The sequence below is a fragment of the Protopterus annectens genome, chromosome 2.part2, assembly GCF_019279795.1.
Source record: "Protopterus annectens isolate FY-2018-M chromosome 2.part2, PAN1.0, whole genome shotgun sequence".
Taxonomy (NCBI): Eukaryota; Metazoa; Chordata; order Ceratodontiformes; family Protopteridae; genus Protopterus; species Protopterus annectens.
Genome location: NC_056730.1, coordinates 156,698,271 through 156,725,148, shown reverse-complemented (window position 1 = coordinate 156,725,148; position 26,878 = coordinate 156,698,271). Strand labels below are relative to the sequence as shown.

At 42.3% G+C, this 26,878-nt stretch overlaps 1 protein-coding gene across 1 annotated transcript in view; it reads right to left on the bottom strand.

Moving 5' to 3' along the window:
• IPO11 (importin 11) overlaps nt 1-26,878 on the bottom strand; it is a gene marked incomplete in the record, with an annotated part of 3,749,854 nt that overhangs the window by 2,614,730 nt on the left and 1,108,246 nt on the right. The window contains 1 exon segment of the mRNA XM_044063824.1: nt 12,321-12,411. Within this exon segment, the coding sequence (XP_043919759.1) occupies nt 12,321-12,411 (91 nt within the window).

Here is a 26,878-nt window from a genome sequence, read left to right as displayed (position 1 = left end):
CTATCACTAGATGAAGCCGTAGAGTACTTTAACTTTACCTTCCTAAAAATTCTAGATTCCTATGTACCACCCAGAACCACTAGAATCAAAACCAACCATGCCCCATGGCTATCTAAAGATACCATGTCCCTAATGAAAGAAAAAGACAAAGCCTCACACTTTCAAAAAATACAAAACTACTGCCAAACGACAGAAATACCAAGAACTCTGCAACAACACCAAAAAAACTGCTCCAGAGAGCACCCCTGCAATACCAGGCTACAACTCTTACCACACTTTTCTGCCACCAAACCAGGATCGAAAGACTAAAGGTAGAGGAGTGTCCATATTCACCAAGGATATTCACACCACCAGGTTAGTTGCCCAACACAATGAGTCTGAAATTCACCAGGTGCAACTAAACACAAGGTAAGACTGCAATCCAAATTGTAGCTTGCTACAGATCCCCTACCATGCCCCAAGATTCTCACTACACTGTTCTAAACATACTGGAAAATATTAATATACAACCAAATACCCTAATACTGGATGATTTCAACTATCCTGCCATTAACTGAGAAAACTACTCGTGTACCCACACCCTTGCCCAACGGTTCATGGAATTCATAAATTCCAATGCCCTGAATCAAGTAATCCATAGTCCCACCAGGGGATCCAATATCCTAGACCTGGTCATTACCAACATGGGAAATCGATGCTCCATACCTAAGGTCACCCCCTCGTTAGTCAGGTCAGACCATAAGATAATCACCCTTAACATCCACATCCCACCCCTACCCCCCAAGTAAGGAAACCTCCATAAAAAACTTCTCCAAAGCCAACTTCATGCTACTGAAGTTAGAAGTTACAAACTTCATAACACCCATGCAGGTGGGAACTGAAAGTTCGACTGCTGAGTCCTACACTAAGGCACTGTACGAGCACATCCACTCATGCATGAATCGTGCTATCCCAAATAGAACTAAGATGCCCTCCTCCAAAAAAAGGAAGCCAATCTGGTGGTCCCCTGCCATAAACAAACTTTACAACAAAAGGAAGAAACTGTTGCAGAAAAGAGGAAAATCACAGAATGCAAAAACCTCACTTACCAACCTCAGTAAAAAGCTGAGATCCCTCAAATTCCTCCAAAGCTAGTTACGAAAAAAAATTGCCAAAGATTCCAAAGACAACCACAAGGCATTCTATAACAATGTCAAGAATCTAAATGACAAAGCTCAGATCTGCTCTGAGCTACAACAAAATGGCATTAAATATACTGATCCCAAGGATATTGCCAATATCATAGCAGATGGATTCAGTGCCAACTTCACCGCCCTCTCACCCCCTAAATGGCCCATCTCAATTCCGGAAGATTGCCAAATTCCGGTAAGAACGGCCACACAGGTAAAAAAACGCACTCTCCAAAGCTAAGAATACAGCATCCATGGGACCAGATGACATCCCGGGTTGTGTACTACATGAACTACAAAATGAACTGGCACCTCACCTAATTGTCATGTTTAATCATACCCTCACCTCAGGCTTCGTGCCCACTGAGTGGCACACAGCTACAGTTATCCCACTCCACAAGGGGGGATCCACCTTGGATCCCGGGAACTACTGCCCCATCAGTCAGACGAGCCTGATCTGCAAGGGCATGGAACGTATTATCATGGAACTTATAAACAAAGACATTGGCAACCTTCAAACACTGGACCTCTACCCAGTCTGGGTTCGTGAAGGGCCGATCTTGTCTCCTGAACCTGATTGACTTCTTCAACTCAGTCTCCAGAGCTGTGGACGGGGGTAAGGCAGTCCACACAGCCTATCTGTACCTTGCCAAGGCCTTTGACACCATCCCCCACTCTGGAATCAAAGATAAACTTACTAAGCTGGGTATTAATCCATACGTCACTCGATGGGTTCCCAACTGGCTTACTGACAGAACCCACACAAAATTAGCTGACTCCAAATCCAGCTCCAGACAAGTGACAAGTGGAGTACCTCAGGGTTCAGTCCTGGGACCTCTCTTGTTTGGCATCTACTTCTCTGAAATACAGGCCAACACTAAGGGACTCTGGCTAACAAAGTTCACAGATGACTGCAAACTGGGAGCCATTACTGAATCCCCAAATGATGTGGATATTCTACAAAAGGGTCTTACAGAAACAGATGCTTGGTGCCAGAGCCATGGGCTCAAGCTCAATGCCAAGAAAAGTACAGTTTTGTACCTACCATAAATGTAGATGTCCGATAGATATGCAACTGCAGTCATAACATATGGGTTGTACTGCCTCAGGCAGCCCTCGGTCGGCCGGATTCCAAAGTCTGGGTCCGGCATCGGCTGGAGTTGCCTCCTCTCCGACGTCACAATGGCTGGAGTATAAAGGCATCGGCTGACGCCATCTTCAGTGTTTCTTGCCCCAGATGCCAGGTGCCCTCCAAGGAAGGCTAAATTTGGTGAATGGATAAACAATTCCAGACATGCACAACAGTAATAAACAGATACACCATAAAAGGTACCCCCAGCTAATAGGAATAGGGGCAGTGAACCCTAAAAGAAAGTAGCAGAGGGGTAGGAGGGAGGGAAAATCCGACTGCAGTTGCATATCTATCGGACATCTACATTTATGGTAGGTACAAAACTGTACTATGTCCTTCAAGAATGCAACTGCAGTCATAACATATTGGTTGAATACCATAGCCAAGCTGGGGGTGGTTGGAACTAATAAAGGGATGGTGTAGCTATAATGCCCTGCAGGACTGCTGAAGCAAAGCCTGCTCGGGATCTGGAGTATAAAGGCAGGTTGTAGTGTTTGGTAAATGTATGCACGGAGCTCCATGTAGCAGCCTCTAGAATGTCCTTTGTAGCCACTCCTCTTAGGAAAGCTGTGGATGTGGCTATAGCTCTGGTGGAGTGTGGCCTAATATTGGCTGGCACACCTTTTCCATGAAAGGAATAGCAGAATCTGATGCAGTGTCCAATCCATTTTGAAATTGTTTGTTTGGAGATTGCTTTTCCTTGAACTCCAGCAGCATAGGCTACGAACAGTTGGTCAGACTTTCTGGTGGTCTTTGTTCTGTCCAAGTAGTAGCGTAGTTGTCTGTGTATGTCCAAAGTATGCAGCAGCTTTTCCCCCTTGTTTTGAGGATTGGGGAAGAATGTAGGCAGGTGAATGGCTTGATTTAGAGACACCCTGGAAATTACTTTTGGCATGAAAGAAGGATTGGTCCTTAGGGAGACTCTGTCCTGATGAAAAATGAGAAAGGGAGGTACTGCCATGAGTGCCTGTATCTCCGAGACTCTTCTTGCTGATGTTATTGCCAATAGGAAAACAGTTTTCCAGGAGAGAAATTGCATTTCTGCAGATGCTGCTGGTTCAAAAGCGTTAATTTTCCAAGGCGAAATTGAGGTCCCATGCAGGTACTGGTGGTTTCTGGGAGGTTTGATATTCTTTATCCCTCTTAGAAACTGTCTTAGCAAGGGATGTGAGAACACAGGTGGATCACAATTGTATTTTGCTGAGATTGCTGAAGCGTGGATCTTTATGGAAGAATATGAGAGACCAGTATGAAACAATTCTGCCAAGTATTCTAATATCTGAGGTATGCTCAATACTGTTGCATCCTGACCCTTGTTGGCATTCCAGATGATGAATCTCTTCCACTTAGCTGAATAGGTCTTTCTGGTGGAAGGTCTACGTGCTTCCAGTAGAATCTCTTGAACTTCTTTGGAAAGAGAGATATCGGGAGAAGTTATGGTAACCTCCAGGCTGTCAGATGCAATGTTTGCAGGTTTTGATGAACAGTCCTGTAATTGTGCTGGGTTAGAAGCAGAGGCCATAGAGGCAGAGGCCACGGCTTGGTCCGAGTTATGCTCAACAGCAATGGGTACCAGTGCTGCCTTGGCCAGTCTGGAGCTATCAAAATGCCCGTTGGTCATTCTGCTTTGATCTTCAGTATCACCTTGGTCAGCAGTGGTAGAGGAGGGAATGCATAAATTGTTAGGGAATTCCAGCTGAAGGAGAGAGCATCCGTTTTCCAGGCTAGAGGATGGTGAGTTCTTGTACAAAACTTTTCCAGGTGATGGTTCAGGTGAGAAGCAAAGAGATCTATGTCCGGTCTTCCCCATGCCCTTGTTATTTGTGAGAAAATGTGAGGATGCAGCATCCATTCATGTAGATCCCAGAAATTTCTGCTCAACATTGTCCTTGCCTGGCACAAACTGGGATTGTAAGTGGATCTTCAGGCTCAGGGACTTTTCCCAAAGAATCATTGCTAATCTGCAGAGGGGATAAGAATGAGTGCCTCCCTGCTTGTTTATATACCACATAACCATGGTGTTGTCTGTCCTTATTAGCAAATGTCCTTGTTGAAGTGATTTTTCGAAAGTCTCAATTGCACGTATCACTGCCAACATCTCTTTCTGATTTATGTGCAGATGCCTTTCCCTTGGGTTCCATTGCCCTTGGATGCATCTGTCCTCCATGTGCGCCCCCCATCCATGAGCTGAGGCGTCTGTTGTAATGATTTGACCTGCTTGAGGTATGTTGAAAGACATGCCTTGGTTTAACTGACTTGCTTGAGCCCACCACAAGAATTCTCTTTGCAGACATGGAATAAGTGGGATTACTTCCTCTAGGCTTTGGCTGTGTTGTGACCATAAGCTTTTTAAGTACCACTGCAGCTTTCTCATATGAAGTCTTACTAAAGGTATCAGAAGAATGCAGGATGCCATGAACCCCAGGGCCTGCAGGATTTTCCTTGCAGTCAGCTGGGAGAGCTTTGCTAGGCCTTTGAAGTAGTCTGGTAACTGCTCTTGTTTTTCTTCTGTGAGGAAGGCCATTTGTGTGTATGTGTCCAGTTTGGCTCCCAGGAAAATAATCTGTTGGGATGGCAGTAGTCTTGATTTTTGAATGTTGACTGTGTATCCCAAGGCCTGTAATAATTGAATGACATAGTCCAAGTTTGTTATCAAGGTTTGTTTGTTGTCTGCTTGTATCAGGCAGTCATCCAGGTAGGGGTATATTTGAATCCCCTGGAGTCTGCAGTGTGCCACTACTGATGCCAGGCATTTTGTGAACACTCTGGGCAATAGATAAGCCAAACGGCAATGCTGAGAATTGATAATGCTCTGTCCCTGCAAGAAATCTGAGGTATCTTCTGCAACTGTGTCTGATTGGGACATGCAGGTATGCCTCCTTGAGGTCCAGAGTGACCAGCCAAGACCCCTTGCCCAGCATGGGAAGGAGTTGCTGTAACGTCAGCATTTTGAACTTTGGCACAATGAGAAAAGTATTTAGAGTAGACAAGTCCAGTATAGGCCTCCATTTGTTTCCTTTTCTTGGAACAAGGAACAGTCTTGAGTAAAATCCCTGGCCTTGTTCCTGAGGAGGGACCTTTTCTATTGCTTTTATGCTTAGCAGCTTTGAAACTTGAATGAGTGCCTCTGCCCTTTGATGATGTGGCAGGTTTGGCATGCCTTGTCTTATTGGTAAAGTTTGGAAGTGGAATCTGTATCCTTTGTCTATTAAATCCAGAATCCAGTTGTCCTTGGTTAAGATATGCCAGTTGTTTGAGAATACGGATAATTTTCCGCCTAAAGGTGCTTCTCTTTGAGCTTTGGTAGGCGGCATGAAAGTCAAGTCATTGTGATTGTCCTTGTGGTGCAGCTGGACTGGCTGCGCAACTTCTTTGATTTGGTGGTTGCCATTGGCGGCCCCAGTAGGAGCCTCGGTTTTGCCCTCTACCTCGAGCACGCCTGTTTTTTCCCCCTTTGAAACTTGTCAGTGTCTGGAAAGGACCAATTCTTTGAAGGCCAATTCCTGCTGAATCTGGGTGGCTGAACCTGGAGGAAATCTTTGACTGTCTGAACTGATTTTGCCTTTTCCTCAATGGACTTAAACACATCTTGTGCATTAGCACCAAAAGGCTTTTGTTTTTCCAGAGGTGCATCAAGTAACTTTACTTTAACATGGTCTGGCAGTGGCTGTTCTTTTAACCAAGCATGTCTACGTATAACAGCCCCTGTCATAGCTGCTCTACATGAAGCCTCTAATGCATCATAACCACACTGTAGAAAATGATTGCTAACCTGTTGAGTGTTATGGACCAGATCCTGCAATGCCTTTCTATCAATAGACTCAGGAGAGGCTAGCTTTTTCTGTAAATCATCCAGTAAATAATCCTGGTACTGAAACATATGAAAAAGGCAGTTAAGTGACCTCATGGCAAGGGTGGTAGAGGTATAAACTTTTTTACCCCATCTCTCCAGGGACCTTGCTTCCCTATCCGCTGGCAGTGGATTCTTGGCTGAGGAAGTGGCCACTCCTTTGGGGCCCTGTGAAATAGTTTCAAGATCCACAGAGTGGGCCTTAAAAAGATGCTTGTGAGTGTCAGGGACCCTGTAATATCTGTCTGGCTTGACAGGAGCAGAAGGGAGAGAATCAGGGTTAGCACTGGAGTCGGAGAAGACATCATCCAGGACATCCATAACTGGAGGGATAGCTAAAGGCCTGTGCTGGGGTAACTTGAGGAAGGTACGTAGCCTTTTCCTAGAATCAGAAAATTCCTGACCCTGCCACTTAAAATGCTCCCTCATAGAGTGGAGGACTTCACCGAATGAAAAATCCTCAGGAGGAGAGGCAGAGGGAACTGACTCCTCAGCATCAGAGTCCTCATAGGCCTGGAAGGATTCTTCTTGTGCATCTGAATGCTCAGAATCCCCAGAGGCTTCATCTGAAGAGAGGTTATCAGCCTGCTCAGTTCTAGGCCTTTTCTCTGCAGGCGGCTGAGAACCTCTGTCAGGGTGAGGCTGAGACTCCCTGATAAGAGAGATGAGGTCTGCAGCAAGAGACATGATCTGCTTATCAGAAGAAGGGGCCTGGGCAGTAGGTTTAGGATGGGCCTTGGCCTGGCAGGCGGCCTTGGCACGTGCAAAGGCCTTGATGGACATGGATACAGGAGGCCAAGCTGCCCCACGTGCAGGAGTAACCTTGTCCATGGGTATGGTGTCGGGTAGATCCAGAACTTCGGTTTCTGGAGGAAAATCAATAACCGGCACTGGTGTAGTCTCCGGGACCAAAGGACGTGTTACCGCTGTGTCATCGGCCTGGAGCGGTTGAATTATCGCTTCTGTAGGGACCGAAGCACTTGCGGAGGGCTTAGGAGAAATATCGGTAGAGGACGCGGGCCGCGGATGTCGGTCCCGGTCCTACGCTTTTGGAAATTTGTGTTGTCGGTTGATCCGCGGCATGATATAAGGATTCGCCAAAAGTCTTGACAAATTCTGCCCGGCGCCTGAGAGTGCGCTTATTAAAGCAAGCACAGGCAGCACAGGCCGAGACGTCGTGGTCTGGGCCCAGGCAAGGGAGGCAATAAGAATGGAAGTCCTTATGAGGTATTTGTTTACCACAAGACAAACAATTATTAACTTTCTCAATTTGTTCTGACATCGGCTGAGGCAAGAAAAATGTTCCCCATTAGATGACGTAACTGAAACACAGGAGCTGACTGACGGCACTTAACTGCTTCTGCTTCGGGCACTGCGCGGCAAGAAAGACTGAAGAAGATGGCGTCGGCCTATGCCTTTATACTCCAGCCGTTGTGACGTTGGAGAGGAGGCGACTCCGGCCGACGCCGGACCCAGACTTTGGAATCCGGCCGACCGAGGGCTGCCTGAGGCAGGACAACCCTTATGTTATGACTGCAGTTGCATTCTTGAAGGACATTGTATAGTTATCCCCTTTGGGAAAAAACATGTACCCGTGAATTACCACATAGGTGGCAGTACACTAAACACCGAAAGTGTGATAAGGGACTTAGGGACACAGGTGGACAGTGGTCTCACCTTCAATAACCACATCACCACAACAGTCAGGAAATCCTTCTATGTAGCACACCTCATCACTAAGGACTTTTCATCCAGAAAAAAGGAGGTCATTGTCCCACTGTACTCATCCCTCATTAGACCCATTATAGAATACAATGCCCCATGTACCTCTCAAGACATCTGCAACAACTGGAAAGGCCGCAGAAATACCTCACTAAAAGAATCACAGGCCTAAAGCAGATGCCCTATGCTGACCGTCTAAAAAACTCCAGCTATACTCTGTCGCATATCACCTACTCCGAGGCAATCTCTGCTTAACATACAAGGCCATGTCAAACCCAGAGGTGTTGGACATGCTACATTTAAAGAAATCCCAATCCCTCAGAGCCACACGCTCCAGGGATCTAAACCTTGTCATCACAATAAACAAAACATGATGGAGGGATAGGTTCCTGACCCAGAGACTCCCCAGACTCTGGAACAGATTTGACCATACATGTCAAGCAGAGCGCCTCTTTGGCCCTCTTCAAAAGGAACCTTAACGATTGGATAGTTGAAAGGAAATTCACCCCGGAGATTACATCAGTCGCCCTGCTAGACAGGGGTCCAGGGAAGTAAATAGTGTGGGAAGAAATAGCCAGGGAATTGTTATGGCTAGGCTTGTATAGGCCCTAGGGCCGATAGCCTAGTACCAACCTATGAACCTATAAAGCTAGACAAGTCTAACTATTATAAATCCATGCAGGAAAAACACACCAACAACCCTCAGAAATTCTGGGCCTCATTAAACAACCTACTTCACCCTGGTAAAACTTCTACCCTTTCTCCTATATTACCAAACACCCACAGTGACATCCCCACCCAGTTTAATAAATACTTCACTGAAACAATCCAAGTCATAGCAAATACCCACAAAACTACTTCCAACCCCACACAGCAACAGTAACCCCCACCCCCTCTAATACATTAAACAACTGCAGCTTTTCCCTGAATCCAGTCCCCACTACTACAATAGCTAAGTGCCTCGAAAAGCTTAAACCAACAACATTAGCAGCAGATAATCTCCCAGCCGACTTTCTACAGATTACAGCAGAGGTTATAGCTTATCCCGTGTCCATCCTCATAAACAGGTCAATAACCGAATGTGAAGTACCCCACTCCTGGAAAACAGCGCATATTATACCTTTGCACAAAGGAGGTCAATCACTTGAGCTTACCAACTACCGCCCTATAGCAATTCTATCACCCTTATCAAAAATATTAGAGTCGTACATGCCCAGATCATGCACTACCTCCAAAAAAACAATCTATCTACATCCCAGCATGGCTTTAGGCCTTCCCATAGCACCACCACAGCACTGCTCTCATTCTCCAACATTGTGACTCTACAAAGAAACAAAGGTCTATTTGTAGCCTCCGTATTCCTTGATTTATCCAAAGCCTTCGATATGGTTAACCACAGTAGGCTCTTAAAAACCCTACCTACCCTGAACATCAGCTCCTCTACCATATCCTGGTTCTCTAACTATTTGTAAAACCAGCAACAGGCAGTCCTATGGAAAAAACAATTATCCCCTCCTACTACCAGTAGCCATAGGTGTCCCTCAAGGGTCCATCCTTGGCCCCCTGCTATTTTCACTATTCACTAACCAGATAGCCACATACTCAACTTCGGCCTCTATAGTACAATACGCAGATGACACCACTATTATATGTGCCACACCCACCTTGATGGAACTAAAAACCATCACCCAAAATAACTTTTCCCTAGCAGAAGAATGGTTCACCAACATCAAACTTGTACTTAATCCAAAGAAAACCAAACTTATTATCTTTAGTCCTGGAAGGTCTCCTCCTTTATACAATAACTTTGACATAAAATCCAAAGATAATGCACTAATCACCTCAACAACTCACATAAAGCTATTAGGAGTTGAAATCGATAATAACCTGAAGTACGACACACATATTGCCCAAACAATCAAGGTCAATAAAAAGATTGGCCTCCTTCATAGGAACGAAAAGTTTATGTCTAAAAATATAAAAGCCATGATTGCAAGAACCCACCATCCTCATGTATGCCTCCCCCATCCTAACTAACCTTCATAGTTCAGAACTAACCAAGATGGAATCTTGTTAAAAGATTGCAAAGTTTGCTACCGAAGCCAACTATAGGTCTCATCACTGTCTGGCCCTCAAGCAGCTGAACTGGCTTGAGTTCCCTCAACTCCTCCTCCTCAATCAACTCACAATTGCCCACAAGCTCTACCACCACCCTGAAAATAACCCCGCCCTTCATCAACTTATTCACCCCTACACCCCATCCAGAACCTTAAGATCCACTTATCAAAACCACATAAATGTCATTAAACACAGAAACGAAGCAGGCAAATCTCTCTCCACAACCTCTACCTCCCAATTAAAAAAACTTCTCAAAACCCACTACACAACAAACTGGCTCTGCCCATGTCACCCCCCCCAAGGTTAAGCCATAACTGTTCTCTGTTGCTGGGATCCCCTTACAAATAAAAGTTAGCTCACCACCACCCTATATCTACAGTATACCTCAGCACCACCCTATATCTACAGTATACCCTAGATCTAGGCCCCTGCCCAGATTGCTGCTAATCTTGTTCTACTAAACTCTCCCTGTATGTTCTGCTAAATATCTCACTTCTTCCTGTATGTTCTACTGGAAATTATTGCTGTGCGTTAATGAGAAACTGCTATAATAGAAAATGTGCGACTTTTGAACTATATTGTATGTTTAACTTTCTCCCAGTGCGCTTTCTGTTATATTACAAAATGTGTGACTCTTTATTATATGTAATATGGAGCTTTTCTCCCCAGGCCACCGCTGAAAACGGACCTGTGTCCAGTCGGACTTTCCCAGTAAACAAATGTAAAATAAAATAAATAATAATAAAATCAAGGTTGAGTAAAGATTTTTCCTTTTTTGTTTCCATCTTCCAGCACATATTGACCTTTCTGGTCATCCCATAATTCCACAAAGAATGTTTGTCTACAAGCAAACTCATCTTCAAACTCTGAAGCACAGGAAGTGTTTTTTTCCAGTCGTCACCAGTGAAATCATACTTCCCATGTGCTCCTTGAGCACCCATAACCCTTCCCCACTCAGGAGAGTTAAAACGGCCACACCTCTTTACTCCTTGTCCTCCTTGCTCCTTCAGTGGTGGGGCAGTTAAACCCCAGTCGCCCCCACATCAGTCACAGCTCCATCCCTCTGAGCCACACAGCCAGTCTCAAAACAAAGACATGCCTGAAGCAAGCAGTAGAGGCATCCACTACTCATGGATTGGGTTTTGAGTACAGAATTTGCTACTAAATGATATGTTGAAGCTAGCATGATTTAGGGAAGAAACAAAGCTTGCCTTCCTCACCACACGTCAGGGCTGGTTAGGGCTCAGACATTTTACAGTCAAAGTTGAACTCATAAGCTGAAGGCTCCAGGGGGCCATCTGCATTCTAGCTTCCATTCCTAGCAAAGAGCTCTCAGCCACTTCCATCTTCAAAGTGTGCCATCAAGTTCTTCCTCGTTGGGCACAATACAAAGGTTGAACCTCTGACACTAGTGCCAATTTAAAGAAATATCTTCTTCTCCGAGAAGATAAAGACAATTCTAGTGTGGGTTTTGGCCAGCAACCTGACAAGCATGTGACTACTTTCCATGATTTTTAGGCTTATAGACACAAGACTTCATCAATGACAGCAAGAATTAAGTTCTGAAATGTGTGACTAGCAAAATAAATATCTGGTAACACTGAAAAGCACATTTATGCAGCCAGTGCATTATGTCACAGACTATGTTTTCCAGGAATGGAGATGTCACCGAATGTAGCAGTTTGCTAAAACAAATTCAGGATACTTACTGGTAGAGAGGAAATACCCAATCCAGAGCACATCAAGGAGGGTCCTCAAAAAAGAACTATAATTTTTCTAAAATGACATCCCTTTAGTGGGAAAAGCAGCAGTCATCACTGATGCTTTGTACCATGAAAACGAACTGAGGATTTCTGGGCTTTACTTTAAACTTTTCCCCTTTCAACTCCAGAGCAAGCCTACAAGGGATATTTTCCCAGAAATTGTTTACAGCCATCGTGAAATAGAAGACGAACAACCATTCATGAGTTCTGATCTGTTAATTACAAAGCTACAGGGAGAGAAAAACTAATTTCCTTCAACTATCATTACACGCTGTGTCGTGACATGAAAAAAAAAACTAGGCTGCTCCTACTGTGCTTCTTTATAGATAGGGGAAAAAATCAAAGAAAATGTAGCTAATTCGCTTAGCAATGACATAAAACAGAACTACCAGATAAGTTAACTACTTTTCTCAAAACCAAAATGACCCATTCTTTTCTTCTGAATAAAGCACATTAGACTACTTAAAAACTAATAAGCATACTTAACTTGATTTTTATGTAAACATACAGACATCTCTTACCATCAGTTTGCATAAAATTATGAGTAGCAAACCAGGCAGACTTACCCTGTAGATTGTGAACCATATCTAAAAGTGCAGGCGTCAATGTCTGGCTGAATTCATGAAAAACATCTAAAAAGAGTACTTCTGTACATGGCTGAAAGATATAAAAAAACAAGTGCTTTATTGAATCAGCAAAATAATACACCTCTAAACAACATTTCCTCTAAGGAATTAATCATGTTCAAAAGCAAAAACCTATACAGCACATACTGTCCTGAAGACAGAAAATACGTAAATATAGTATGCGGCTCTAGACAGTGAAGAAAGTTGCATATTTAACACAAAAACAAACCAAAAACACTGCTATGAAAAGCAAAATTAAGCGGTACACTGTAAAACAGAGACTAATACACTCAAAACAATATAAAATTTGTTCAGTACAATTTAACATTATCAAACAAGCTAAAAATACACAAAGTAGTTTAAATAACCTACTCAATCAACCATGTAGTATTAATGACATTTATTTATTTTATTTATTATTGTTTGTTAACCGGGTTAGTCCATCTGGGCTTGTGGCCCATTTTCAGTGGAGACCCAAGGAGAAAAGCTCCGGTACATAGTATAAAAATCAGAGATTTGGAACATTACAAAATATAAAATACAGGAATTTGCAACATTGTAAAATATAAAGTATAGAGTGTTGTCAAACTTGGAAAAGGCAGAATTACAGAAAGTTGCTACATTAGTTACAGTTAATGTGAGTATCATATGTCAATGTTAGTATATACAGGAATAACAGTTTTACAATAATATATGCGCTGCTTTGCAATTAAGAGGGTGTCAGTTTAAGAATATGTGTAAGATAGACCAGAGGCTGGCATGCAAAAGAAATAATTTTTGGAAAGATGTACAGAGAAAGACCTATGACATTTTGTTAAATTTGGCAAAGAAAAAATGATTTAGGTGTGGAGTTAGTGGTGTGGGTATTTTAGGTGGGAGCATGTGAAGGACATTCCCATTTGGAGGCCAGATGGGAGAGAAGCATGGATTTGAAGTTGTTATGGTTTGGTATGTTACGTAGTGGTGTGGGGAGAGCGTTCCACAGTTTGGCTATGGTGTGGGATAGTAATAGTTGGCCACGTGGGTGTAGGGGTTTGTGTACATGTAGGAGGTTTTGGCCTTTGGATCTCAGGGTGCGGCTAGGTGTGTAGGGTGTTAGAGATTTGGCAAGAGAGGGGCATTCTGTTGGTTTAAAGAGAAGTTGGTGAGCTGTTGTAAGTTGTAGGTATTTTAGGTGGTTGTGGAGTTCTAACCAGTTTATGGTGTGAATGGAGTGGCAGTGATGGGAGGAGTTCTTAAAATTGGTTGCAAATTTGCAGATTTTGTTGTAACAGGCTTTGAGTTTAGAATGGAGGCCAAGTTGTAAGTTGGAGAATAGGGGAGCACCGTACAAGAGAGAGGTGAGAAGGAAGGTAGATGTGAGGGTTTGACGGGAGGAGGGAGTAAGGTAGCAGTTATGTCTGTAAAGGAGACCGATTTTCTGGTGGGTTTTTTTGATTGCAGAGAGGATGTGTGAATCAAATTTTAGGTTTTCATCAATGGTAATGCCAAGTAGCTTGGTACTAGGAACGATTTTTAGAAGGGAGTTATTGTGGCTTTTGATGGAAATTTGGTCCTTGCTGAATTGGGAGGTTTTTGGTGGGAGTGAAAAACATCGGTTTTGATTTGTTGGCATCCAGGGCTAGGTGATGGGATTGCATCCAAGTTTCTGTTTTGGAGAAGGCTATTTGGCTATTAAGTATAAGTTTGGAGGGGCATGAGGCTGAGCAGATGATGGTGGAGTCATCAGCATATTGGATGACTGAGGCATCAGGGATGGAGTGGTGGAAGTTGCTGATGAATAAGTTAAAGAGAAGTGGGCCCAGTACTGATCTTTCAGGAACTCCTGTGGGTGTAGGTAAGAAAGGGGAGGATGATTCTTTCCATTGTACAGCCTGTTGGCGCATGGAAAGGTAGCTGGAGAACCAGGCTAAGGTTGAGGGAAATATGTGCAAGTGTGAGAGCTGGGAGAGGAGTAGGAAATGGGAGAGTGTGTCGAATGTCTTTGAGAGGTCAAGAAATAGAGAAGATAAGTATTTGCCTCTATCATGTGCTAGGTTGACTGTTGCAAGGAAGGAAAGGAGGGCTGTCATGGTGCTGTGGCTGGGTCGGAAGCCATGCTGGGTGGGAGACAGGAGTTTGTGCTGGGTTAGGTAAGGGCATTAGCTGAGAGTGGATGGTTTTCTCCAGAATTTTAGAGAGAAGAGAGCATAGTTATGGGTCTGAAGTTGGTAGTGTCTGTGTTCTTACCACCTTTCTGGAGAGGGATTATGTATGCATGCTTTCTGGAGAGGGATTATGTATGAATGACGCCAGATGGTTGGTACATAGGTTTCCTGAAAGGATCTATTTATGAGAATGGATATGGGATAGGCTACTGATTCAGTTGATATTTGAAGAAAATTAGCTGGAAGTTTGTCAGGGGTATTGCAGCATGGTTTTAGCTTTTGGAGTAGTCTTTTTATAGTGTTGGTGGAGACAGGTTTAAGGGGAAAACAGGGGGGAAAGGAGGAGAGTGAGAGAAGGGGTTTGGGGGGCAGGGTGAGGGGTAGCATTGGTGGGTGGGTTGGGGAAAGTGGAGGATAATTTAGCTATGCAATCAATGAAAAATGTGTTGAATTCAGTGGCTGTTTCAATGCTTGACAGGTTAGGATTGGGGCAGGGGTTAGTATTATTACTGGGGTTGAGTATTGAGGAGATGGATGTCCAGAATTTCTTTGGGTTGTTTGAGTGCTTGGATTTCAGATTGTAGCAGTAGTTTTTGCGATCTTTTGTTATTGATTTTTTGGCTAGGTTATGTAGATGTTTATATTCTTGGAGGGTGCTGGGTTTTTTTTTGTTTTTGGTACAGTTTCTACTTTTTGTTTCGTTGATTCATTATCAGTTTAGTTTCTTGGGATAGCCAGGGGCAGGGATTAGTTTTGATGCATTTGGTTTGGAGAGGGGCTGGTTTATCAAGTAAGGTAAGCAAAGTATGGTTAAAATATGAGACAGTGTTATCTAGTTTGAGGCTTTTTAGTGGAGACCAGTCAGTAATATTAAGACATTCAGAGAAGATTCCAAACCACTCCCATTAAAACCAAAAAAATCCAAACCATTTATAAAAATGCCACCTCTACATATTTTTCACATTACAAACTATCTTTCTAAAGCATTTCAATACACAATAAGGAGAACAATCATTAAGACCAGGATACGTATAAGCATTCAACTTCAATTGCCACATAAGTAACTTTTCTTCTAATTTTAAAACCCAAGGGCCACCTTTAATGTCATTAACCACTTGGTCAATTACCTTATATTTAAATTAATGCCCAAGGCGCAATGAAATAGATTTTGCTAAAACGTTATGCAGATTCGCTTTATTAATACTATATTGATGTTCATACAAGCGTTCTTTGAATTTCCGTTCAGTTTTTCCTATAAAGACTCTCACATTCCTGACATTTAGCTAAGTAGATCACTCCTTTAGAATTACAGTTATATTTACCCCTAATATTACACAACTTATTTATAAACAAAAAGGTGCTGCCTATGTCAATATAGTTACAATATGGACAGGAGCCACACTTAAACATACCAGGGCTCCGTACAAAAAAAGAAGCCATACGCTTCTCCAAAACACATTTGACGTGGCGTCCCTTTCTCAAAATTAATCTAGGTCGATCACTTATTTTCGCCCTAATGTAAGTATCCTCCATTAAGAGGGACCAATTTTTCATCAAGATTTTCTTCAAAGAAACCAAGCCAAAACCAAAAAGGGTGATGAAACTTTTATCACAAGGAACAGTGTCACTACTTCTTCTACCGAAATTGTCAAAACCAGACAGTAACTCATTCCTAGACTCCACATCTCTACATTCAAAATAGGTTTAAAATGACCCGATAGTCTTTTACGGTATACATATTGTACTGACTTGTCCTCTAAATCAGAAGGTTGAGCCCATTTAGAAAACATACTCTTTAGGGTGCTGCACTCAACCAAAAAATCTTTGTCCAAACAGGTCATCCTTGTGGCTCTAACTAACCGCTCTTTCATCACTGCTCGCTTTTGGTGAAAGGGATTGGAACTAGAAAAATGTAAGAAGGTGTTGGAATAAGTACTTTTTCTATACATTTTTGCAATACATCTATTAATGGACGTCGGCTTTACTAATTGCACATCCAGAAAATAAATTGTCTCAGAATCAAAATGGGATATAAATTCCAGGAAGAAGGTAGTACTATTAATGTATTCTAAAAAAAAAGTACAGTTGTGTATACCTACCATAAATGTAGATGTTCGAGTGTCTTCACTGTTGCAGTGTTGCAGTCATAACTTGTAGGGTACTCCTGCCAGCAGGCAGCCCGAGGTCGGCCAGAATATCAAAGTCTGGGTCCGGTGTCGGCTGTTTCAGCTAGAACCCTGACGTCAGAGCCCATGGGTATAAAGCTGATAGCCGACGCCATCTTCTCCAGCCTTTCTTGCCCCTGATGTCAGAAGCCCCCATAAAACCAAAAGGTGTCCCAAGGAAAACACAAATACACCAGAAAGGTAGTGGAAAAGGAAACACAGTAAGCAAATAGAAACAAGAGGGGTCTGGACAACAGTGAAGACACTCGAACATCTACATTTATGGTAGGTATGCACAACTGTACTATGTTCTTCGTGTTTCACTGTTGCAGTCATAACTGTAGAGTAGAATCCCAAAGCTGAGAATACGGGAGGAGGTTATGAAGTAGAAGGAGCATCTAGAAGACCCTGCAAGACAGCAGAGGCAAACCCTGCCCTAGACTTAGAGTACAAAGGGAGGTTATAGTGCTTGGAAAAAGTATGCACAGAGCTCCAAGTGGCAGCCTCCAGAATGTCCTTGGTAGGAACTCCTCTGAGAAAGGCTGCTGAAGTGGCAGCTGCTCTAGTAGAATGAGTCCTGACGGTACCTGCAATCTGTTTTCCATAAAGAGAGTAACAATATCTTATTCCATGAGCAATCCATTTGGAAATAGTTTGCTTAGAGATGGCTTTGCCAAGAGAACTGGAAGCAAAATAAATAAGCAATTGATCTGATTTTCTGAAACTTTTAGTTTTGTCCAGGTAAAAACGTAGTTGCCTGTGTACGTCCAATGAATGCAAAATCCTTTCCCCCCTATTTTGGAGTTTTGGAAAAAAGGTAGGAAGGTGAATAGTCTGATTTAGAGCCACTCTAGAAACAACCTTAGACATAAAAGTAGGATTGGTCCTCAAGGAAACTCTGTCCTGATGGAAAATGAGGTATGGTTCCACGGCCATGAGGGCTTGTAACTCAGACACCCTTCTGGCAGAAGTCAAGGCCAACAAGATAGCTGTCTTCCAGGATAATGTCCACAGAGGCAGCAGGCTCAAAAGGAGGCAAAGTAAGCTTTTCCAAGACATAGTTGAGATCCCAAGGAGGGACAGGAGGAGTTCTAGGAGGTTTTAAATTCTTAGCTCCTCTCAGAAATTGTCTGACCAACTGGTGGGAAAAAATGGGAGGATCACAATTGAAATGTGCTGAAATAGCAGAAGCATGAATTTTAATGGAAGAAAATGAAAGACCTTTAATCACAAGGTCTGACAGATAAAGTAAAATAGATGAGATATCAGGTATTAAAGGATCAGAGCCACGATCCTGCATCCAAATACAAAATCTTTTCCATTTAGAAGCATAAGATTTCCTTGTACTAGGAGAACATCCAAAACGTGTTTAGGAAGAGAAGAAGGAATCAATTGCCTTTGATGAGCCAAGCTGCCAGACAGAGAGTCTTGATTTGAGAGTGAAATACCTGACCCTGATGCTGGGACAGTAGAGAATGGGTCAGAGGAAGACTAGGAGGAACCAAGGAAAGGTGCAGTAAAGTAGGGTACCAAAACTGACGAGGCCAATTTGGAGCTATCAAAATGATCAGTCTGGGTTTGTCTAGCTTTATCTTTAGCAATACCGAGGCAGAAGAGGAAGAGGAGGAAGGCATATAAGATTCCTTCAGCTGAAGGACAGGGCATCCACTTTCCAAGCTGTCTTGTGGAAGGACCTGGTGCAAAAGAGAGGCAACTGATGGTTGAGATGGGATGCAAACAGATCTATCTGAGGACAGCCCCAAACTGCAGTTATCTTGCTGAATAAGTTGGGGTCCAACATCCATTTGTGAGGATCCAAAATGTTTCTGCTTAGGCTGTCTGCTAAGAGATTTTGTTTTCCTGGAATGAACTGTGCCTGAAGATCCAGATTCAAATTTAGGGCTGTATCCCATAAGGTCATGGCAAGTCTGCAAAGGGGTAAGAGTGACAGCCCCTTGCTTGTTTATGTACCACATGACTGTGGTATTGTCTGTTCGAATTAGCAGAGGTCCAAGAGTCTGGAAGGCTAGAAGAGCATTTTGGACTGCTAACATTTCTTTCAAGTTGATGTGCCATAGAAGGTGTTTGTTTGTCCAAGAACCCTGTTGGCATTTGTCTAGAAAATGAGCTCCCCATGCATAATCCAAGGTCCGTGGTTATGATCTGAGTAGGTTGAGGTAGGGCTTGCCCCCTGGACCACCAAAGGAATTCCTTCTGGAGGCAGGGAATCAGTGGAATCATTGTATCCAGACTGTGGCAATGTTGAGACCATACACTCTTTAGGTACCATTGAAGTTTCCTCATGTGAAGCCTCGCATTTGGAATCAACAGGATGCAAGAGGCCATGTAGCCCAGAGCCTGCAGGAATTTCCTTGCAGTGAGCTGAGTCAATGCTGCCATGGTCTTGAAGATTGAAGCCAGCTGTAACTGTTTTTCTGGAGTGAGGAAGGCCTTCTGTAAACTTGTGTCCAAAAGAGCTTCCAAAAAGGTCATTCGCTGAGAAGGAATCAAATGTGACTTTTTTGTGTTCACTGAGACTCCCAGTAGTAGGAGAAGACGTTGAACAAAATGCAGGTGTTGAAGTAGAAGGTCTTTGCTGTCTGCCTGAATTAGGCAGTCGTCCAGATAGGGGTAAATCTGAATCCCCTGAAGTCTGCAGTAAGCTACTACTGGAGCCAGGCATTTGGTAAAAAGTCTGGGCGCAGTAGATAAGCCAAATGGCAGTACAGAGAATTGGAAGTGTCTCGAGCTTGCCTTGAATTTGAGGTACTTTCTGCATTGTTGCCTTATGGGGACGCTCTTTTAAGTCCAATGTTACCATCCAAGCATCTTGTGAGAGCATTGGAAGAAGTTGATGAAGTGTAAGCATCTTGAATTTTGGAATTTCCAAAAAGGTGTTTAATATTGAGAGGTCCAGAATAGGTCTCCAGGAGTTTGGTTTTCTTGGGACCAGAAAAAGTCTCGAGTAAAACCTTTCCCCACCTCTACAGGTGGAACAGGTTCTATGGCTCTCCACTTGATTTAAGGCCTCTGTCCATTGATGTTTTGGCAGATCTGGCCAGCCAGAAGGCCTTGGCAGAGTGTGAAAGTGGAATCTGTAACCTTTCAAAATCACGTCTAACACCCATTTGTCCTGGGTAATGTGAGTCCAATTTTGGTAAAAGAGAAAGTTTTCCTCTGAGAGGGGCATCCAGGGAAGGAGGACCTGAAGCCCAACAGAGGGAGTCATTGAGTCTGCTTTCTTTGGGTTTGAGATCTGTCTTCTCCCCTTCTAGGTGAAGAAGCAGTCCACTGTCTAGATCTGTAAGAGGCCTGAGCCTGTGCCCGACCTCTGGAGCGTCTATATCTTCCCCTTTGAGGCCTGTCAGAGGAGGGAAAAGACCAAGGCCAATTTCTGGAAAATCTAGGAGGCTGTACTTGCAAGAAATCTTTCACAGTCTGCATAGACTTGGCTTTTTCTTCCATCTTTTTAATAACCTCCTCAGCCTTAGACCCAAATAAGACATCATGCTGAACAGGGGGCATCTAGCAATTTTGCCTGAACTTGTTCAGGTAAATTCTGCTCACAAAGCCAAACATGTCTCCTGATAACAGTACCAGAGGCAGCCGCCCTGCATGAAGCCTCTAAGGCATCAAAACCACAATGTAAACTATGTTTGCTAACTTGTTCAGTAGCATGCAACACATCCTGTAATTCCTTGTCCTCAGCACATGCAGAAAAGGTAGAAATCCTTTGTTTTAAAACAGAAAAAAGAAACTGTTGATACTTAAACATGTGAAACTGGCAATTTAAAGCTCTAATAGAAAGGGTAGCTGAAGTATAAACCTTCTTGAATCCTTTTCCAGAGGGATAGGATTCTTAGAGGAGAGCAGCCTTGGAACTCATGGTTTCAGGATCAGCAGAAGGGTTCTTGAATAAGAATTGATGGAATCAGGGACCCTGTAAAATCTATCAGGCTTAGAAGTGAAATCAGGATTCAAGATAGCTTCAGAGAAGGCATCATCCACAATGTCAAGTACAGGAGGAATAGCTAAAGGCCTGTGCTGAAGAAGAAATTCCTAAGTCTCTTTTTGGAAGCAGAATAATCCTGACCTTCCCAATGAAAATGCTCCCTCATCTCATGCAAGGTTTAGAAATCTTCAGGGGAGAGGCAGAGGGAACAGAATCCTCTGCATATGGAGGAAAAGAGTAATCCTGATCAGAGGAAGAAACAGAAGCCTGATCAGAGGAATCATAAGGGATATCCTGTCTAGGCCTTTTCTCAGGAGGAGGGTGAGAGCCCTAATCATAGTTAATAAATCCTCAGCCATCCGAAATAATTGAGCTTGAGCAGAAAGTCTGGGTTTAACAAGAGTCTTTGACTTAGCTTTTGTCTTTGTGGAAATAGTAATGTGTGAAGGTGCACAGTGGTTCCGGACCCATCTGAAGTCCTGCAGCAGACAAATTACTAGGCCTAGTTGGCTCACCATGTGAGTCGGCTGCAGTATCCTGTTTGGGCCTCGGAGGCCTGTCCTTGTCTTTTCTATAATTAAATCATCAATTAAACCTTGCACAGAACCGACAACAAGAAACGTCATGGTCAGGGCCTAAGCAAGGTAGACAGTAAGAGTGGAAATCTTTATGAGGTCTTTGTTTTCCACACGATACACAATTAACTTTTTCTGACATCGGAGGAGCAAGAAAAAGTTTCAACTTGAGAAGAGAAGTAGAAAACTTCGGACCGACGACAATCACACCACATTGTCTTGAAAACACCAACCAACAACAAGCGAACTGCTTTTGCACCGCACGGCAAGAAAGACTGGAGAAGATGGCATCGGCTGTCAGCTTTATACCCATGGCCCAGACTTTGATATTCTGGCCGACCTCGGGCTGCCTGCTGGCAGGAGTACCCTACAGTTATGACTGCAACAGTGAAACACGAAGAACATCTTTTATTGTATCTCCTCCTCCTTTCCAAATAATAAAAATACCATCCAAATAACGAGTGTACCAATAAATCTGATTCCGAATCTCTACATTTTCAAATAAATATTTGCGTTCCCAATAAGCCATAACCTTACTGGCAAAACTAGCACCGAAAGGGGACTCCACTGCAACACCACTTTTTTGCAAGTAATAGTCCCTGTAAAAAGTATAAAATTATTATTAAGTATAACACTTAATCATTTGAGCAAATTAATATCAAATTCAACTTACATGAAAAATTTTTAAATCCAACAAGGTCCTGGATAGATTCAGTCTACATGACAGAACAAAAGTAAAACATTTAGCTAATGTTTCAGTCAAATCAGGGTCAATATAAAAAAATGGAATTATTGTACATACTGAAATCACCTTCATGGTTAGTAACTACAGTAAAATTACTAAGTGTTGAAGACAGAACAATCCCATCCGAAGAATACTTCACGCCAATAATCTCCATATAAGAATGAACTTCTGGGAATGCTGTTTGTGACGGGGACCTCCTTGTGAGTTCCATTTGTTCCTCTTTGGGGGAATGTGAAAATCCTGGTCATTCAACTGGTTGTAACCTCGTGGGCCAGAGTTGGTTTGAAGTTGGTCTTGGGGTGGTTGATGCCCCCTTAACCATTCACTAAGCCTTAAAGAAGGACTTGCTGATTGATTTATTAATGCAGGGTTAGAATTCGTAGTGTCCACAGAATGAGAACCATTTACATCATTCACACATTCCATTTTCAGAAGTATGCAGATGTGGAGGTACTTACAAGTAAAATAAAAAAGAAGGTGCCGAAAAGTAAAATCTACACACTTTATTGCAAATAATTGAGCACTTTCGTTCTGGTGAACAAGGACTTCATCAGAATGAATCCAAAATGTAAAATACCCCCTCTTATACTATTCAAATGGTCACATGTTTAAAATTCAATCAATCAATTAAGACATTAAAACAAAAACAAAGAAAACAGAAAAAAGAAACAAAAAAATGGATGAATAAATACCTGCACAACCATCAGCAAAGACATGTTGTCAAAAGATAGCATTAAAATCTGCAAACCAGTACTTTGGTTACAATAAACCCCCAACCTAAAAATATATTAAAACTTGTGAAAACCTTTAAATTACAATAATCGTAGACCAGCTCTATAGAATAAAACCTATAAAACAAATGCAGCTTTCAGTTTTAAGATACTACTAATTGACACTTGTTCATCGTGCCTAAGGGGTTTTAGTGGCATTACATCTAATCTGCCCTCTCAGTTCTTCAGTTCTTTAAATTCTAAAACAAATTGTGAGAAATGTAACAATTAATGCAGGATTCTTATGAAATACAGTAGAAATAATCAGAAGTGGTGCAAAATGACACAACTTTCATTATTTTAGCAGTGCATGGATTTAGATGCAGCAGCTTCTATAACTCTCAGGCGAAGTATCCAAACAGACAGCAGCTCTGAGGAACTGATGTTGTCCCAAAACATGACAGAACCCGTTCCTCATTTTGAGGTGAGGAAGGAGTTTTACTCAAGGATATTCCTAGTCACAAAGAAAGAAAATGCCTCAAGACCATTTCTGCATTTTACTTTCCTAAACCTGTTTGTGTTAGTGCTCAAATTCAAACTGATACTTCACAACCTGTTGCCACCTCTTCTCCTTTCAAGTTTCCTGGTAACACTAAACTTAAAATATGCTTATCTTTACATTCCTATTGATTCAGACTTCAGGATTTTATTAAGGTTTTGTGTGGCTATATCACATCTTCAATTCTCTGCCTTACCCTTTGGACTATCCACTACACCAAGTGTGTTAAAGTGTCTAGCTGTAGTTATAGTTCATTGCATCTACAGTGTATCTACATTTTTCTATATTTAAACAACTTGCTTTTCTTTGCAAAGCCTTTTTCAAAGTGTCAGGAAGGAATTACTCTCTTGAGTGAGATCTCTTGTACAAACTTGGATTCCAAGAGAAAATTCCAAAGATTTTCTTGACTTCCTCACACGATTGTTTTCTGGGATGTCTTCTAGACACCTCAGTTTAAAGAGCTTTTCTTCTACAGGAAAACAGATGTTTATTTAGATATATTTCTAAGGTCTTCCACTCAGACTTCAATCGTTGTGAGGCAATACCTCAGAATTTTTGTGTCTCATTTAATCTAGGATTCTCTTGATACAACTGACAAGACTCCACATGAGAAAGATACAGTGATATATGAAATCTCTTTGGTCCCAGCATCAACACCCTTTATTTTGTCAGATGCCAGTACTGGGGTTTGTCAGAAAAGAAATCATTTTATGGAGGCAACAGATACAGAACTCAGTCACCATAGATGCTATCAACTTAGCTTGGGGGAGCAGTTTCAGGAGAGATAAAAGTGCGGGGGTGTGGGCCACCAAGGACATAAGTAAACACAAACGTCAAGGAGATTGGCTTGCACCCTGAAGAAGGCATTCATCTCTCTGAACCATTTTCCTCCCTGGGACCTCTTCAAGTGGTTACAGACAATACCACAGGGATGTGGTACATCAACAATTAAGGGGGAATCAGGTCATACACCCCTTTGCAGACTAGCCATGTTAGCTTGGGATATAGCTTCACAGCATAATCTCACTCTACAAGCATCCTACATTCCGGAGAAAAAACATGTGTTAGACAAGCTGAGCAGGACCAGGGCACACCCTCACGAATGGAAACTAGATCCAGGGGTCTTCCAAGATTTGATCCATCTGACAGAAGTTCCTCACGTAGACCTCTTTGCATCCTCTTTGAAGAAATAACTGGCAAAATTATGTTCCAGGACTCAATGCAAGAAGGCCTGTAAGACAGATGCCTTTTCTTTAGACAGGAATGTTCCTGTATGCCATTCCACTCATTCCACTAATATCTAGGGTACTTATGAAGATTCAGAAGGAATCCTCCAAGATCACTGTGGTGACTCCCTTCTGTCCCAGGCAACCATGATTCCCCTCTTCTTTTAGGAATGGCCAGGGGCAATTACCACACAAGAACAGAAGGTGTTTGATACACTCCAATACCAACCATCTTCAAATGACTACCTGAACAACAGGATCTTAATTTCTTTTTCACACCTGTTTCCTGAGGATGTGCAGAAGGTATAACCATTCTACTAGCAAATCATAAATTAACAAATGTAAAAGGTTTTCTAGTTGATGCCAACAACCTAACCAGCACCCATTCAGGGCTAGCTGTTCTGTGGTTTTACAATATTTGTGTGAGCTACACTCCTATGGCCTTTTTTACTCCTCTATCAAGGTTTATTTATAGGTCATTTGAACACATCTACCCATGGATCCCCCTCTTTCAAGGCAGTCACATGTCCAAATGTACTTGAACGTGGTTTTGCATAGAAGGACTCCAAGTAAACCAATGTCCACTCCTTTGGATCTTAATTTCGTGTTAGAGAATCTAACACTTGCTCCAGGTAAACCAGCTAATTTGGTTGACTTGAGGTTCTTAACATGGTACACAGTTTTACTGATAGCTCTGACCTCTGCAAGTAGGGGATCCGAGTTGAACGCTCTTATGATGAGTCAGCCCTACCTCATTTTCCACAGAGACAGGGTTTCTCTGAAAAGTAATATTTCTTTTATGCCTAAAGTGATATCCAAGTTTACTTTAAACCAAAATATCCAACTACCCATTTTCTTTCCTCAATATAAAAATGAGGTTGAAAGGATACTCCATACCTTGGATGTCCACAAATAATTCAGGTACTATCTTGACAGAACTAAATCTTTAAGATCTTTGGATCAACTGTTCACGTCTTGTGAAGGTAAGAAGGAACAATCTGTGTCACAACAGACCACTTCCAAATGGTTGTCTAAGGTTATTACCTTTTGATATACTCACAACAATTATATTCCATTCAGGGTCAAGGCTCACTCTACAAGGACCTTGGCTTCTTATATGGCTTTATGGAAAGGGTCAGAATCTAGAAGTATTCTAGAAGCTGCTAGTTGGTCCTCTGTACACACTTTTACAAAGCCCTATAAGCTTGATTCCTTTTCTAGGTCTAGATCATGCTTTGCTAGTACCATTCTCCAGAGGCTCCTGGACCATTCTCTCCTACCTCTCAAACATAGCTAGGTATGGTAATCTACCCATATAGCGAAGGCTACCTGCAGCAGTGATCAATATGAAAAACAGTACAGTTGTGTAAGTTAAACTACCATAGAAATAGATGTTCAAATGATCATTGCTATAGTAGCCACTCCCTCCCCTCTATCCCCCTTGTTTTTTGGTGTGTTGTTTATGCCAGTGCGTGGACATTTACTTTTTGTTAGTTCTAGCCTTGTCCTTTCAGGACTTCACCTCCCTCTCTCTGCTGGCAGGAAAGCGCTGAAGGGCTTTGTACCAAAACTTGTCTATTACTCAGTTCAGCTTGAGCTGCTTGACAGTGAGCATGTGGAAGGTGCTCTGAAGCTTTGGAAGCTGGCTGGCTGTTATGTCCTTGACAGGATAAAACCCATACAGCTAAGGCTACTGCAGCAGTGATCATTTGAACATCTATTGTTACATTAAGTTCAACTGACAACTGTACTTTTTCAAGCCTGCTTCTTAAAGGATAACTGTTTGGGGAGAGGGGGTATAAAATTCAGTCCAATTTATGTTTGATCTCTAATTTTGGCACATGTCATCGAATCTAACCTAAATAAACTCATCAAAAGTACAAGAATAATCCACTTTGCTATAATGTAACTGTAATAAGAAAAAGATAATCATTCAAAGTTTGGGGATAACCATTGGAGAACAAATCAATTACAGAAAAGAAAAACAATGGACAATATCTATCGCAATGGAATCAACACTGCAGCCATGCAGAATAAACAATAACTTTAACAATAAAAAGATGACAAATCAGAGGAAAATAACATTAACTTAAAAAAAAATTCCAGCAGTCTGAAGTGAATTAGATTCACTTTTAACATTACAAATAAAAAAAGACTGCAACCTGCACAACATGTAGTCCATAAAGCTATAGGATATTTACTCTAAAAACAAAAAGACAGTAGCTTATACTGAACTAGGTCACAAACTTGTAGAACAATTGTTAATTTATTCATCGATACTTGTTTTGGCCTAGTCAGTTTTAAGGGTAGGGAATTAAGTCTATTACAGCAAACAATTGATGTAAGACAGAGAGCCAGTTCTGGCTATGATGCTAATCCATTACAGGACAGACACATACACAGCCAATGTAGGGGACAC